This window comes from Schistocerca gregaria, chromosome 2 (assembly GCF_023897955.1).
Source record: "Schistocerca gregaria isolate iqSchGreg1 chromosome 2, iqSchGreg1.2, whole genome shotgun sequence".
Taxonomy (NCBI): Eukaryota; Metazoa; Arthropoda; class Insecta; order Orthoptera; family Acrididae; genus Schistocerca; species Schistocerca gregaria.
This window is the reverse complement of record NC_064921.1, coordinates 620459957-620478371: the sequence shown is the minus strand read 5'-3', so window position 1 is coordinate 620478371 and position 18415 is coordinate 620459957. Positions and strand designations below refer to the sequence as shown.

The window sequence follows — 18415 nt, the reverse complement described above, 5'->3', positions numbered from 1 at the left end:
CGTTTCTTTCGAAACCGTGAGACATTGACAGAAATGCACTTTTGTACGCGTTTTTCGCATGATTTTGATTTTATAGTGATTTGGAACTTCGACATCTTACAGATTGGTTCGAAGATTCTTTAATGGGCTAAACATTACAGGACACATTTTACAACGGTGCCTAATGGTTACTGCTGAGTAACTGCTATTCCAAACAGCAGTTCATACGAGCAAACCAGTCGTGAATTTACCTGCGGTCACATGTACTTTAGGTATTTGGGCTTTGCACGGCTCTATTTAAAAAAGAATAGCTCGGTGTAGTCATGGGGTGGAGCCGCGCATGTCTGCTTTGGTGCCCAGCAGCTAATTCGCTGCAAATCATAAACTGTAGCTGTGATCCTGCAGTCAAATAGTCTATGGATTGACTAGAATTGTGAGTTAAAATATACACATAAATACAAAATAAAAGTTAAATGAATAATTTAATAACAAGTGTTCTATACCGACGTCTGCAATTGATATGTACCACAGATAATTATGCTGAGTAACGATTATTCAAGAAGAAACATCTCAAATAAAAGGGAAGTGGTCCTACGACATTCAATTAAAATACATACGGAAAATACCGTATCAAATTCTGCAAAGTTACATCGAGAGTGTTACGAGAAAGGTAGAAAAATCCCAATCATCAAAGACTCGCAAAAACTAAGTCCATTTGCGATCACAATTCACGAAATGTTCACCATCTCAAAATAGTTCAGAGTTCAACAGGATGATTCACAAATTAACATACGCAGTACGAAGAATAGTAACTCATACTCTGTCTGTTCTCAGTTCCGTAAATCAAGCAGCAAAAGTTAGAGTCCTATTTGGAGCACATTTAAACCTCTCGAAATATAAGTCCCTTCAGAAGTTAGAATACTATAGCGGCCGTTCACTGCCCAGAAACAATCACGACTCAATCACGTACATTACTCCAGACGGGCGTGCCTGCTTCCAGAACTCGATATAAAGTGTTCCGGATCGCTCCCTTGAACTCTTCGCTAGATAAGTCACAGTCTCCACTTGACTCCCACACGGTTCCACTATTTCTGCTTTTCCATTGTCTGAAGGCTATCCCCACCAAACTTACATCGTCCTTAAGCTTTCCAGACATGATTAAAGTTGACCACTTTCCCGCGCGATAATAAATTTCAACAATATTTAAATAAAGTAATGCTATAAACATTCAGTCGCACTTAAATCATTCACAATAAATATAAATAACGGTCTGTCCATAAATAAATAACCCAGTGCCCCTGCTCAAATGCGCTCACAATAAATGACAACAGATTGTTGTTAATTATTTAAAAAACATCTTCTGGTTCTCTTTTCAATCGTGGTGTTTGCTAACAAATGTTATTGACCAGTTTTATATTAGCACAGTTTTTTAATAGAACTTACGATCAACATTTTAATGAAGTTATTGGAAAAATAGCAAACTGTTCATTACATAAACACACAAGTATGACAAAATAAGGATTTTCGGTAACATTCACACCTGCTAACACCTGCCTTCCTTGGAACTGGAATTATTACACATTTTTCGCTATTTTGTTTCTCAGTTCATCCTGCATATGAGATGAAACGGTATTGTCATACTCTCTATAGACACAGATACACAAATGGCACATGAGTTGTATACTTTCGAAACGCTTCAGACTCATTACCACAATATGGTTCATTAAAGAAAATCCCCTCCCCCCCTTGAACCATGGACCTTGCCGTTGGTGGGGAGGCTTGCGTCCCTCAGCGGTACAGATAGCCGTACCGTAGGTACAACCACAACGGAGGGGTATCTCTTGAGAGGCCAGACAAAAGTGTGGTTCCTGAAGAGGGGCAGCAGCCTTTTCAGTAGTTGCAAGGGCAACATTCTGGATGATTGACTGATCTGGCCTTGTAACAATAACCAAAACGGCCTTGCTGTGCTGGTACTGCGAACGGCTGAAAGCAAGGGGAAACTACGGCCGTAAATTTTCCCGAGGGCATGCAGCTTTACTGTATGATTAAATGATGATGGCGTCCTCTTGGGTAAAATATTCCGGAGGTAAAATAGTCCCCCATTCGGATCTCCTGGCGGGGACTACTCAAGAGGATGTCGTTATCAGGAGGAAAAAACAGGCGTTCTACGGATCGGAGCGTGGAATGTCAGATCCCTTAATCGGGCAGGTAGGTTAGAAAATTTAAAAAGAGAAATGTATAGGTTAAAGTTAGATATAGTGGGAATTAGTGAAGTTGGGTGACAGGAAGAACAGGACTTCTGGTTATAAACACAAAATCAAATAGGGGTAATGCAGGAGTAGGTTTAATAATGAATAGGAAAATAGGAATGCGGGTAAGCTACTACAAACAGCATAGTGAACGCATTATTGTGGCCAAGATAGATACGAAGCCCACACCTACTACAGTAGTACAAGTTTATATGCCAACTAGCTCTGCAGATGACGAAGAAATTGAAGAAATGTATGATGAAATAAACAAAATTATGCGGATAGCGAAGGGAGATGAAAATTTAATAGTCATGGGTGACTGGAATTCGAGTGTAGGAAAAGGGAGAGAAGGAAACGTAGTAGGTGGATATGGATTGGGGCTAAGAAATGAAAGAGGAAGCCGCCTGGTAGAACTCTGCACAGAGCACAACTTAATCATAGCTAACACTTGGTTTAAGAATCATGAAAGAAGGTTGTATACATTGAAGAACCCTGGAGATACTAAAAGGTATCAGATAGATTATATAATGGTAAGACAGAGATTTAGGAACCAGGTTTTAAATTGTAAGACATTTCCAGGGGCAGATGTGGACTCGGATCACAATCTATTGGTTATGACCTGTAGATTAAAAATGAAGAAACTGCAAAAAGGTGGGAATTTAAGGAGATGGAACCTGGATAAACTGACTAAACCAGAGGTTGTACAGAGTTTCAGGGAGAGCATAAGGGAACAATTGACAGGAATGGGGGAAAGAAATACAGTAGAAGAAGAATGAGTAGCTTTGAGGGATGAAGTAGTGAAAGCAGCAGAGGATCAAGTAGGTAAAAAGACGAGGGCTAGTAGAAATCCTTGGGTGACAGAAGAAATATTGAATTTAATTGATGAAAGGAGAAAATATAAAAATGCAATAAATGAAACAGGCAAAAAGGAATACAAACGTCTCAAAAATGAGATCGACAGGAAGTGCAAAATAGCTAAGCAGGGATGGCTAGAGGACAAATGTAAGGATCTAGAGGCTTATCTCACTAGGGGTAAGATAGATACTGCCTAGAGGAAAATTAAGGAGATCTTTGGAGATAAGAGAACCACTTGTATGAACATCAAGAGCTCAGATAGAAACCCAGTTCTAAGCAAAGAAGGGAAAGCAGAAAGGTGGAAGGAGTGTATAGAGGGTCTATACAAGGGCGATATACTTGAGGACAATATTATGGAAATGCAAGAGGATGTAGATGAAGATGAAATGGGAGATACGATACTGCGTGAAGAGTTTGACAGAGCACTGAAAGACCTGAGTCGAAACAAGGCCCCCGGAGTAGACAACATTCCACTGGAACTACTGACGGCCTTGGGAGAGCCAGTCCTGACAAAACTCTACCATCTGGTGAGCAAGATGTATAAAACAGGCGAAATACCCTCAGACTTCAGGAAGAATATAATAATTCCAATTCCAAAGAAAGCAGGTGTTGACAGATGTGAAAATTACCGAACAATCAGTTTAATAAGCCATAGCTGCAAAATACTAACACGAATTATTTACAGACGAATGGAAAAACTAGTAGAAGCCGGCCTCGGGGAAGACCAGTTTGGATTTCGTAGAAATACTGGAACGCATTTCTGAAGAAGATAAATTTGTTAACATCGTGTATAGATTTAAGAGCCAGGAAGTCGTTTCTGAAAGTATTTGTATGGAGTGTAGCCATGTATGGAAGTGAAAAATGGACGATAAATAATTTGGACAAGAAGAGAATAGAAGCTTTCGAACTGTGGTGCTACAGAAGAATGCTGAAGATTAGATGGCTAGATCACATAACTAATGAGGAAGTATTGAGTAGGATTGGGGAGAAGAGACGTTTGTGGCACAACTTGACTAGAAGAAGGGATCGGTTGGTAGGACATGTTCTGAAGCACCAAGGGATCACCAGTTTAGTATTGGAGGGCAGAGTGGAGGGTAAAAATCGTAGAGGGAGACCAAGAGATGAATACACTAAGCAGATTCAGAAGGATGTAGGTTGCAGTAGGTACTGGAAGATGAAGAAGCTTACACAGGATAGAGTAGCATGGAGACCACAACAACAACAACAACAAAGAAAATTCATTTGCAGAGGATGTTGCCTGTGCTGGAATAGCGGTTTATAACTTCATGTAACTAGTATTGTTACTATCAGACGACCCCGCCGCAGTACGAGGAGAAATTGAGAAAAAATTAAATAGTCTTGTTGTTGTTGTTGTCTTCAGTCCTGAGACTGGTTTGATGCAGCTCTCCATGCTACTCTATCCTGTGCAAGCTGCTTCATCTCCCAGTACCTACTGCAACCTACATCCTTCTGAATCTGCTTAGTGTACTCATCTCTCGGTCTCCCTCTACGATTTTTACCCTCCACGCTGCCCTCCAATGCTAAATTTGTGATCCCTTGATGCCTCAAAACATGTCCTACCAACCGATCCCTTCTTCTAGTCAAGTAAATAGTCTTAAGAATCATAATTGTTAATGTGAAACAACGCAGAGACAACACTCTCGCTACACAGAAGTTCATGTTCTGGGGAACTGCAATTGAGCACACAAAAGGCGGCTATCCGCGTAAACTGTTATCGATGTAGTTCTAAATGCCTTTCCGTTACGTATTATTACGATGTTACGGTCAATAGCGGTGACTTTTAAGAGGTAGTTCTCCCAAAAATGATGTCAACACACTAACGGGTACATGCAACTGCGTACTGTCCTGTAACATCAAAGATTAAATTCCACAAATTGATCGAAATTAATCTGAAATTATTTTGTCTAAACACATGTGAAGAGGTAACGCTCTAGCACTTTTCCTACAACATAAATGATTTAATTTTCTTATTCTTAACCTTTCAGGGCAGCCAAGAATCACTACTACCAATACATACGTCAGACCTCTTTTTAACGTAAGCCACAGACTTTCAATGCGCTCACTTCCCTAATGAGTTTTTGGTAAAATCACAGTAAAGGTTCACATATTTTGCTATCTTCTTACTTACACATAACACCTTCACCATGTTTCAGTTGTATAAATTTTTTGATGGGTACAATCAGCAATCTATTTTGCTTCTACGGCATCACTCGTCAATAATATAAACAACGTCTCTGTCTTTGCGTTACGGAACTGCATTTGTAAACTTTCAACTTAGGACAAAACTAAACCAGTCCTTCGTATTTTCTGTCTTTTTAAATAAATAACTCACTCTTACATACTTTTAAGTACAAACTATAGACCGAATTATTTTATTACGATTTATATCAGTTAAATTACCCTGAGAAAACTGTTTCCCTCTTAAATACTTTGGATTACTTACCTTACGTTCACTTTTCACTCAAGAATCTCTGACTTTGACAGCTCTCTTCTATTTGTTAATATTGCACGGTTTAAGATCTCTCTTGTTACTATCATAATGAATGATTTCTCTCAAATAGCAATTACTTAGTAACTCTGACCTAAATGAGGACGCGGGTTCTAGGTTTTGACTTTAAAACAAAATAACACTCCGCTGAAGAGTGAAAATCTCATTCTGAAAATAAGAATTTATTTTTTCTCTTTACTACCTGCGTACAGAGACAAACGCCAACGGGTGATGGAGTGAGAAACAAAACTGAAGTAATTAAAAAAAATTCCAGGTGCGAACACCAGTTTTCAACTCAATTTAAAACGCATACTGCAAAATCCGCAACCACTTGAGGTGTTAGCGATCTGCAATGCCACTAACAAAACGTGAATGAACGTGTCACTCTTCATTATTAAGTACAGGAATAATTGTTGCAGTGGAATTCCTCTTAAATGTGGCTCAGTTACAGCCTCGGTCAACACGAAACGTTACTGTCGCAAACACGAGTGGGGTAAACTTTACGAACATAAAAGAAAAAGATAACGGTCTGGATGTTACAGTAACAATCCTCAAATCTCTACAAAAATCGAGAACTCCGCTCGACAATAAAATAATTCCGTATCCACAAAATTCTATTTACATATCACCTCAAACACCAGATCTGTCCAATACATTCACGACCGTTACTGTATGCCTCAGAGAACGCCTTCGTCAGCTTTTACAATTAATCACAGCACCCACTTTATAGGCGTGCTACTAGTGCACCATAGCCGCAACCACGACTCAAATAGCTTCAGACCGATCGATGAAGTCAAACAATATTTTCTTCGAGTCACGATTCACAGCCCTCAGAAAGCTCGTAACCGCGTTACATGCACAAAACTGAAATCCACACTCAGGTAACTGAACAAAAATTCTTCAAAATAATTAGAGGAGCGCAATAAAATTTCCTGTCTTTGATATCCAGCCCTATACCTATTGCTGCAATCTCTCCCTGAAATACAGACCCTTGCAGACGTACCTATAAAATTCGGAAACTTCACACTTCCACAATGCATCGATACAACCGTCCGATAAATTAATGTCGATGGCTACCCAAATTAGCGCAAGTTAGAGAACGAACAGCAACTACTTATTCGGTCCTTCCAATCCTCTATATACAAAGTTAATTCCTCTTAAGTGTCTCCCACTGTTCCTCAATACCAACTCAACTTTCCTGTCACAAAACCGTAAATGAACCATTTCGTTGACAAAAGTGCGATGCCATCATTATTCCTTAACAGCTATCAATGAGCAATATATAGACATCGGTAGTTCTAGCGGCCAGCCGGTGCACTATGGACTGTTCCTTAAGCCTCTGCGGTTGTCTCTAGGCTGACGGATGAACTTTGCCGCCGCCTAACACACAAGAAATATATTACATACATAAAGTTATAAATTTTTACATGTTCCTTGTCCCACGTTTTATTTGTCTCGTGCTGTTTCAATAGAGTGTAACGAACCCTAAAACATTAGACGCCAAAACGTGCGAAATCATTCTGTCCGAGCACTATGTCTGTTGAGCCTGTCCCAATTTTCGTGAAATCAGACCTTAAAGTAATGGGAAATATTTTCAAAGCTCCTATTTAATGATCACGCTTCTTCTGTTACTAGAAGAATTATCTCTAACTTTTACAACTTCCATAACTCAAGTGACTACACCACATTTCAAATCAAATCTTGCCCAAATTTCTTGGTCGTTTCTTTCGCGCCCGTGATACATTGACAGAAATGCACAGAAAACTAGCAAAAATACTTGGTGTACTTTTGTATGGGTTTCTCGCATAATTTTGTTGTATAATGATTTGGAACTTGGATATCTTAAGGACTGGTTGGAAGGTTCTTTGATATGTTATGCACTTAAGGACACATTTTAAGGCTATAAAAATGTTAATCACCCACTGAAGGTTGTCAAACTTATCCAGAATGATATTTCAGAATTATTTTATCGTTACTGTTCCTGGGTGCGTTGGTTGAAACATCCCAAACTTTGCCTCAGTGTCAGAACTTCCTGAATGGTGCATGTTGACTGCACTCTTAATTCGCACTACACACAATAATTGACGGGTTAAGACTTACTTAACGAAAGTACTGATCACATAATGGATGGTGTTCCTAAAATATGATTTCAACATTTCATGTGTTGTAGTAGTTCATGAGGAGACATTTCGAAAAAAAAGTACTATTCAATTCCCTTCTAATGAACAGACATTTAAAATAACGCCTTCCACTGTCCGGTGTATGCTGGGTAAATGGGCGTAGACCGTGACTACAGTCATTGTTACATAAGTAATCAACTAACTAATGTGGTAACAATACCCATTGTTCACCATTTATGTGGTTGTCGAACGGATGCGGGTCAACAGTGGAAGAAGATACACCAAACACTACGTTTCATTTATGCCTTGCCTTGCACATTATTTAGTTTGCTATAATGCAGCAATTATCAGAGTCACAATAAATGACTATCACTCTTTCATCCAGTAGACATAAGAGTACAATACAGTATTTTATGTTTGTCACTATGTAACTCACAATATATCACAGAGACAAAGGGAAGTGTTTAGGTGCAACTAAACTTTTATTAACGCTATTGTTATTTAGGAGACAGTATTATCCAGTAAAAAAAGAAAAATAAAACACGAAGAAGTATGAATATTTAGATTCTAGTCGGATAACGACAAAATATTACTCTGGTCAAAGAACAGATAAGTATCTTCAGATGTACCTTTCTCTATATTTTTCGCTATTGTGTAATTAATGTAGATCTACCAGTTTTATTAATCTTGCTTGTAAGAAACATTTAGGTTTTTCTTGATGGAAACGGTGTTTTGTAATTGATTGCTAATAATAATTTCCTGCAAATGAAACCAATGTTAACACTTTTCGTCATTTTCATCTACATACACCGGTACATACATACTTCGCAAGGCACCGTAAGAGCCCTAACTTCTCTTATCTTCATCGTCCTTACGCAAAATGTACGTTGGTGGCAGTAGAATTAAATAAATAAACGTCATGTGGCACACGTGCCTGGTGAAAGTCTTCGGCGACTTACGGGTGCGTCAGCCAACGGCATCCAGAGTTCCCCGGACGGTCACCCATCCAAGTACTAACCGAGCCCAACGTTGTTTAACATCGGTGATTGAACGGGAACCGGTGTTACCAACAATACAACTGTTCTGCAGTCAGCCTCAAATGCCGGTTCTCTAAATTTTCTCTACAGTGTTCCTCGGAACGAACGTCGCCTCCACCCACCCCAAGGGATTCTCATTTGAGTTCCCGAAGTATCTCCGTAGTATCTGCGCGATGAGTCAACCTACCGCTAACAAATCTAGCAGCCCACCTCTGAATTGTCTCGGTGTCTTCCTTTAATCCGACCTGGTGGGGATTCCTAATACTTGAGCAGTAATCAAAACAAATTACACTAGTGTTCTACATGCGATCTCCTTTACATAACAAACCATACTTTCCTAAAATTATGTCAATAAACTGGAGCTTACCATTCACCTTCTCTACTACAACCCTTACGTGATCGTTCCATTCAATATCGCTTTGCAGAGTTACGCCTAGATAAATCAACGTGACGATGTCAAGCAGCACATAACTAATGTTTTTCACTCATCTGCATTAACTTATACGAGTGGTCTAGGGCGGTGCGGTGATGGACTGTGCGGCTGGTCCAGGCGGAGGTTCGAGTCCTCTCTCGGGCATGGGTGTGTGTGTTTGTCCTTAGGATAATTTAAGTTAAATAGTGTGTAAGCTTAGCGACTGATGACCTTAGCAGTTAAGTCCCATAAGATTTCACACACAATTGAACAACATTAACTTATATTTTTCTGCAGCTAGAGCTAGCTTCCATTACTCAAACCAACTAGAAATTTTTGTCTACGTCATCTTGTGTCCTTGTACAGTCACACAACGACGACACCTCCCCATACACCCCAGCATCATCAGCAAACAACCACAGGTTGCTGCTTACCCTGTCTGTCAGATAGTTTGCGTATCTAGAGTATAATAAGGGTAGTGTCACAGTTCGATGGGGCACTCCCAACGATATTCTTATCTGTGATGATCACCCGCCGTCAAGGACAACGTACTGTGTTCTATTACTTAACCATACTCGTCTCATCAGACTCCAGCGTGGGTCATATTCCAAACAATTCTGTTATTATGTATCAGTTTGTATTTAGAAGTGTATCTTGTCTGGAGAGCTTAAGAGTGCGTATTATGAGCTACTTCAACCACTAATAAAGATTTTGTCACGTTAATATTTTACTTTGTGTTGCTGTGATTTTACGATTTTTTTTAGAGGATTTGGTGTTCTTACATCTCAATCCATTAGTTTTCATAGTTAACGTGTGTGTATACGTAAATGAACTACCTGACACTATGTACGAAAGAAATTCTATTTCTGTTGGTAGGCTTTATCAGCAGCTTATAACTAGTGCGAACGTCCCCGCCGCAAAAATGATAGCGGCTGTAAATGCGGAAAGAGTCAACACTTTCGTTTATCTATAAGACGATGGAGAACTTCGCATGGTGTATTTTCATCAGGAAGGAAGTAATGAAGGAAGGTTAGAGTTTATTGTCTCGTCGACGTCTAGGTCTTTAGAGGTGGATCATAAGCTCGGATTGGATAAGAGTGATGAACCAATCCGACGTGACATTTTAAAATAATTATCTTGGTATTCAGCGTAAGATATCATGCAAAAACAGTTTAAACTTAAATTTGCAGGGCCACTGTGGGCTTTGCAATTTGTATCCTCCAATGGAAGTCCAGTGGCTTAAGATACGCTCAAATACGCTAGGACAGCATGATGGAGGTACTATATGTCCCTTGTTCTATGTTCCGAGAATGCCAAAGTTCAGTCTTTCTCTTGTAGTTAAGCACCAGACATAAATCTAACTCGTGAAATGAATTAAAACATCTCTCTACTTTTCCTTTAGATATGTTATGTGTGTAGCTGTCTGAATGGAGTCATCCATTACAACTACTGTCTTTGATCTGGTGCACCCCGACTATGGCTTCTAGGTGACTTTCCAGTTTCGTCTAGGCATATGACGACCGGTTTCTCCATCTCAGTCTGATAAACACAAAAAAAGTTCAAATACAAACACAAGCGAAACAAATATTACATGATTCATAGACAGATGGCACTCACTAATTTTCTTCATTATCGAATTAATGAATGTGCTGACTGGAATGGCGTCCGTCTAAAGAATTAAAAATAAAAATGATGGACATACATTAGTTGATGATTACACATCATTAGCGAAGCCGCCAGAGTCAGAACTGATGCTGAAGAAGTAGTTTATACAGATTTTTCTCGTCATTATCATTGGGCATATATCCACAGAGGTCTTCCAGATCCAGCTTGAATAGAATTTTGTTTATATATTACTACCGGGCAAAATGGAAGGTTCTATTAGTAACCTTTAGATTCAGTGGAGAATGAAGAACTATATTAGAAGGTTTGATGGAAGAAATTTTTACCATCTGAACGTATCCGGAAGATTTCGCGCAGAATCAGGCGTGGTACTCTTGTGCTTGTAGTACATAAGGAGGTATAAACTTTTCGTTAACAGCACTCTAGTGTATTCATTCGTGTATTGCTGCAAACGTGTTGAAGAAATGAGTGACGATTCGGCAATGAGCAGAACATTATATGTACATTTAGGATCTGTAATATGAGTAGACATATGTTTGGATTGAGAGGAGGGCAAAAGCATGCAGGACCAACGAACCAATGATAATAACGAAGAATAGTTCTTCACGTGGTGTGCGCTGCATGGAATATACTTGCCCATGTTTAAATTGGAACACAAAAAGCTGTAAGTTTAGAGCTGTCGGTACTCTGGAGCAAACAACGTATAGAGGCTGATGACTGACTGACACTGACAAAATGAAAACCAAAATATATGAAATTCTACCTCAGAAAGCTTCCAGAAAAAAATCTTGTGAGCTGTTATTAAGAACCCTTATTAACTTTTCGTTCATTTTGTCAGAGCGATATTTACCTCTCGAGCAGAGAGCAAGTAGCGCCACCGATCTATGAACATTAACTGATCATAACTAACTGGACAACTGTTAGTGGACATTAATGTGGGGGGCGTTCATCCTTTGCCTTTATGGTGGCTTGAACTCTGCAGGGGACGCTTTTATCGCTAAAACATTCACATTTCTTTACGTACTACACGAATATGTAATAAAAAATGGGGGTTCCTATTTTAAAAAACGCAGTTGATATCCGTTTGACCTATGGCAGCGGGATCTAGCGGGCCAACCATAGTGCCACTGGTTTCCCCCTTCAAGCTAGACGAGTTTTGTTCTTTGCAGTTTTTTCGTTTGATTCTTATTTCGTGAGACATTTGGCCCGGTCACTATCAATGGAGCACCCTGTATATGGATACCAAATATGAACACCATGTGATGAACCATATGGTCAATAAGAGCATTTACCTACATTCACTTGAGCTGTGATGATGATGGTGTAGATCCCATGAAGCCATGGACCCAAGTTCTCAACAAGACACTGCGCAAGATGGTGATGGTTCCATAATTGTGTGAGCTGCATTTACATGGAATGGATGGGTCTTCTGGTCTAACTGTACCGATCATTGACTGGAAATGGTTGTCTTCAGCTACTTGGAGACTATTTGCAGCGATTCGTGGACTTCATGTTCCTAAACAGCAATAGAAAGCTTATGTATTACACTTTCGCAATCTTTTGGACAGCTATAGAGGCAGCATGGTTGAATATTTCTGGAGGTGATTTCCAACGACTTGTTGACCCCATGCCACGACGAGTTGCTGCACTACACCAGGAAAAAAGAGGCCCGACACAGTATTAGGAGGTATCCCACGACTTTGGTCACCTCAGTATATAGTGCTGAACATGCCACAGCAGAATATGCAGGTAACATTAGCGGATGACGGGGTGCGGTTACAGGCTGCCCGGTGATGGGTGTTGTGACGCTGGGCCTGGCGTTCTGCGGCTGCCAGCCGGTGTGGGCCGCCGTGCTGCTGGCCGCCGCCACCGCCGTCAGCGGTGCCATCTCCTCGGGGCCGCTCGCCAGCCTCGTCGACCTCAGCCCCAACTTCGCAGGTAGGCCCGCGACACAAACATCCAAAGTTCACAAGGCTGTGGGGGGCACACACTCGTAACCATAAAAGACAGAGAAATCATTAGTGTTTTATTACCGTTTAATACAACATTATATGAGGGCTTGCTGAAAAGTAATGTCTCTGATTTTATGTGAAAACTCCTAAAACTTTTCAAGTAAAACATTCTACATCTTTATTCTTCTTGTCAACATATTAACCTCCCGACATAGTCACTCTAGCGATTAATACATTTCTCCCAACGGGAGACAAGTTTATCGATCCCGCCACTGTAGAATGTATCACTTTGTTGATGCAGCTGCAACCTCACCTGCATCACTATCAAAATGGAGTCCTCGAAGGTGTTTTATAAGTTTTGGAAAAATAAGGAAGTCGGTTGGGGCCAAGTCAGGACAGTATTGAGGATGATCGAGGACAGTGAACCCGCGGCGTAGGAACTGTTGCAGATGTCGCAGTCCTCGTGCGTTCTCTGGCTCAAGGATACTCCATGTGTCGACAATCTTCTCGAATTTGTCGTTTTACTTTCTCACACAAAGACATAGTTGCATTACACATCTCTATGTTATACAATAAAATTTGGAGACCTCTAGCGACAAAGGGTTGCAACTTGTGTCAGCGAAGGGGCAAAGTCGACCGAGTAATATTTATGACATTTAATAAAGCACTCCGTCTTCAGGCCACGAGTGGCCTACCGGAACCATCCGATCGCCGTGTCATCCTCAGTGGAGGATGCGGATAGGAGGGGCGTGGGGTCATCACACCGCTCTCCCGGTCGTTATGATGGCATTCTTGTCCGAAGCCGCTACTAGTCGGTTGAGTAGCTCCTCAATTGGCATCACGAGGCTGAGTGCACCCCGAAAAATGGCAACAGCGCATGGTGGCTGGGTGGTCACCCATCCAAGTGCCGGCCACGCCCAACAGCGCTCAACTTCGATGATCTTATGGAGACCGGTGTATTCACTGCGGCAAGGCCATTGCCATGACATTTAATACCTCAACCGATATTGAGAACAGAATAAAAAAATTCGCAAGCATCACTTTTCAGCACGCCCTTCTAGTAGTTCCTTGTATCCTAGCTTCCAGAGTCTCCCATCTTTCCAATATTCCATCTGCAAATTCTTCTGTGACATAACTTCTCTGACACCAATTTTTTTTTATTCGTATGTCCGGTTTCGGTTCATTCAGAACCATCTTCAGATCTGTAAAAATAATGATACTAATTTACTATTTCGCGGAATCGAATCTTTTTCATCCTATCTAATCAACATAAAATGTACCAGAGCGTACCTGATATTTCAGTTACAGGACTAACCCGTCCAAATCCAGCAATTTTCACATGCTACGTCACATACAACTGGTTGGCAAAGTGCACGTCATTTATATTAATTACCATGCCAATTTACCACGAGTGAGGAGATTGTCCTTAATGATCTCAATCGTTTCTTTTACGGAAATGTTTGTGTACAGATTGGTGATATCCAATGAAGCTAATGACGCATTCTGAGGTATAAGTACGTCTTTAATTTGCTCAGCAAATTCGTAACTGTTGCTAATGTTGAAAGTCCGACGATATGTCGGAAATGTTGGAACAAGTCTTGTCGTTCAATTACTTTACTTTCAATGGTAAAATTTATCAACAGAAAGACGGGCTGGCAATGGGGAACAGTTTATCTGGGACGCTGGCTGGCTACATATTTGTAAATCACTTAGAAAACAAATTCTTTGATGAAAATCCTAATATCGCTGAGAAAATTGTATATTACAAGAGATATGTTGACGACTCCATTTTATTATACAAAGGAGATAAAAATGATATAGAAAACTTAGCACAAAAAATGAGCTCTCAACACCCGAAAATTAGATTCACCATGGAATTGGAAGAAAACAACCGTATAGATTACTTAGATTTAACACTAATAAAGAAAGATGGCAAGCATGAATTTAGCATATTCAGAAAACCTACGTGTACAGATCTCGTTATCAATGAGCGCTCTTGTCACCCACCGCAATACAAATGGGCATATTTTACTTCGATGGTATACAGGCTTTTAAGAGATCCACTAAGCCAACAGGAAGTAGAAAAGGAATTAAGTGTTTTAAAACAAGTGGCCGTAGCGAACGGATATACGTGTAAGCAGGTGATGAATATTTATAGGAAGATAAAGAAGAGGCAAATGGAACAAATAAAAGGAAGTCAAGTAGCAGTTAAGAGGAACAACAAGAAAAAATATGTAGCTCTCACTTACAATGGAAGAATTACAGATAAAATTGAAAGATGCTTTCGTAAATCCGACGTTAAAATAGGGTTCCGAACAAATAACACGTTAAAATTGAAGCTCCGGCGTAGAATATGTAATAGTAGGAATAAATTTCAGGATTCAGGTGTATATAAGATCAAATGTAATGACTGCTGTAAACAATATATAGGGTAGGAACTTTGAAACCAGATTCAGGGAGCACACCTACTCTCAAAACAAAACAGCTTTTGGGGCGCATATGGCTGCGATAAAGCACTCAGTCACGAACATTTAACACAATTTAGACATCCTGCATAGGGCTCATAAGGGACGGTTTCTTAACATTTTGGAAGAAACTGAAATATACACCCACAAAAATAAAGATCCGGATTTAATCCTCAACGAGCAAAGCGAATTCAATCATAACGCCTATTTTAGCATTTATGACGACCTACTAATATGACAACTGTTGGGTGTGGAGATCCAGGCCGAGGGATGAGAGATGGTGCGCCGAGGAGAAGCCGGAAGACGCGTGCAGTGCCTGGCGTCGTTGACGGGACCCTCCTGTGCGGCCCTCTTGCCCGCGGCGATGGCAGACGACTGAGCGGACCGCGGCACAACACCGAAATGGCGGGAAATACGGAAGCAGACCGTAGAGGAAAACAAGTTCACACCATCAACATAGATATATAAATCGCCCTATGTTTTTTAGATCGTATAAAAATGATAATTTTACTGTTTTTTTTTTTAAATTAATGCTGACAAGTACAGATTTTAACCTTGACATCTACATATTTTAATTAAGTATTTTTAATTTAAAAAAAGATCTACTGAATACAGTATATGCAAATGGAATGTAACAAATGTACCAGGCGCCACCTGTCGGTAATAGTGTTATGATTAATATAAATGACGTGCACTCTGCCAACCAATTGTATGTGACGTAGCATGTGAAAATTGCTGGATTTGGACGGGTTACTCCTGTAACTGAAATATCAGGAATTCGCTTCCGTGAAATAGTAAATTAGTATCATTATTTTTATAGATCTGAAGATGGTTCTGAATGAACCGAAACCGGTCATATGAATAAAAAAAAATCCAATCAAGACGGTTTTTAAGTAACATTATAAAATCACTGATTGCTGTTATCCCGTAAAACATTATGTCTGTTTTTGCAAAATCCTCTGACACCTCCTTGCAACATGCACTTTGAGTAATGACTGTCTGTCTGTTATGACATATCCACTGCACGGATGATATTCATTTTGCACTGAAACTGAAAGGCATGTCCACATTGGTGAATTGTGAATTTTGTGCTTTAGCTGTTCATTTTGCTGGTCTCGTTGTCTCCACTCCAAGGTATGATTGTTGTGACGAGTTTTTAGCTGTATGGACAAAATTTATTTTAACAATGGATGACATATTGCATGAGAGAAGTCAAAGCTGTATCAGTGTTTTTGAATCATTTACTGTTAGTCTCAGTTGTAATTAGTGTCACTTGATAATGGTTTCGATCACATCTGATGACGATCTTCATCGATTAATCATTAGTTGTGAGAAATAAGTGAAATACTCGCGAGTAAATTCGTGATTAATGAGCTCAGCAGATGATCATTAAATGTGATCAAAACTAGCTATCAAGTGTGACTAATTGAAATTGTGATTGTTATGATAAATATTTTATTAAAAACATACTATTTCCACAGAGGGGCTGTAAATACTAAACGCAAAACGTTTCTCCATTTCGACCCTTGTGTTTTTCCCAAACACTGTTTCACAGCAATATACAATCATACTTCTCCATTTCAATTAACCTCCAACTCTATCTTTCCCTCACAACTCAAACATCTCTCATACTCACAACAACCAACAACCGGAACGTAACACCTCGCCTAGTGGGAGGAAGAAGAACAGAGGTAATAATACACATGTACATCAAAGAGCTAAACAGTTACATAGATATTCAACAAACGCGTTTAAATCGTTCTTCATAAATCGATATGTAAATTTTATTCATACTTTTTATAGCATTAAGACGTTTATGTTTTGTTAACTGAATTACACACTTGTTAAATTTATATACAATACAATGGCAGATCACATACGTTACTGCTATGTGAGACCAGATTTGAATACAAAGATTCTATTTTGTTCATACATGATATAATCGATGCAGACCTGTATAGGATATTTCCTACTGTGCATTAGGGTTGATTACGTCACACATTTCCCATACTTTTCTCAGGTGCCCTCTTCTTGTTCTATTAGTTGGAATACATTCCATCAGCTTTTTAAGCCATCTCTCCTGTGTATGTTGGTGTGGTGACGGAATGAGAGAAGGGAGGAGTTTTTCTTGTCACCGTTTCCCCTACCATTAGATTAAAATGGTCTTAATCTTCTGCTCCCTGGACCATAGAAACATCAGAAACTCCTCTTGCAGCAGGGAATTCGATTGCCAACATAAATAACTTGATAAATGAAGGGAACAGGGTAACTAGAAACCAGTAACCGACATACAACCATAATTAAATCAGTTATGTTCTTAATAAAACACAGAAACGCTAGGCAGTCTCATTACAAAGGCGGAAATTTGTCAGCCAAAAACATTTTCTTATCTAGCAATCCACAGACTTACTGTGGCTCGAGCGAAGTCGACATGAAAAGACATAGAAACACATGAAAAATAGTGATAACTTGTCCATTCCCTGGAGACGGTATTGACTGGAGAGCAACAGATGAATCTCCAGAATGTATCTTTTCCTGGCCATATGAAAGTAATGAGCCTGAGTAATCATGCAAAGAGGGGCAGCGTACCAACAAAGCTTACTGCTCTGATATTGACGGAACTGTAATACTGATTTCTTGCTGTGCAGCTCAATAAGAAACGGATTTTGCTACGAGCAAAATTTGAATATAGCAGAGTGTAGTTGCTTCCATTGGCGGTGGAAACCAAAAGACCTCTCGCAAAAAATGCCGCAACTAAAATACCACTGCTAGCCTATCAAGAACTGCAACGAATTGAGTGCGAGATAGCGTCTCTCAGTAGTTTTGTTTCCTCGGACAAAACACATCAGTGCGCATCCTCCAATAAAAAATGGTTCCTGTAGCCAACTTGACTGGGGTTGGCAATGAAGATGGTCCCTACAGTTTTTTTAGCGATGGGCAGTTCACCCATCCAATGTGTAGGTTAGTGGTTCTGGGGCGGCGCCAGGGTGCCTATTCTGTATCTTTCCGCCATTGTGCCGATCGTTTCGGTACTCAAGAGCACCGAACGGTCTAGTACTCGAATTAAAGTCCCATCTTTATTCAGTATGCATTTCGGTAGCGATACCGTTCGGGTCTAGAGAACCGAAGCGCTGTTGTCGGTTCGCGTCGCGCAAGCCAATCAAAAGCAAGCGGCCGCACATCCGCGCATGCGCACTGCAGCGCGCACAGCGCC

The 18415-nt window shown here is 40.1% G+C and overlaps 1 protein-coding gene across 1 annotated transcript in view; it reads left to right on the top strand.

Moving 5' to 3' along the window:
• Nucleotides 1-18415, top strand: part of LOC126334605 (uncharacterized transporter slc-17.2-like) — a 285173-nt gene that overhangs the window by 251152 nt on the left and 15606 nt on the right. The window contains exon 8 of the mRNA XM_049997008.1: nt 12567-12722. Within this exon, the coding sequence (XP_049852965.1) occupies nt 12567-12722 (156 nt within the window). The remainder of the gene's footprint in view (nt 1-12566; nt 12723-18415) is intronic.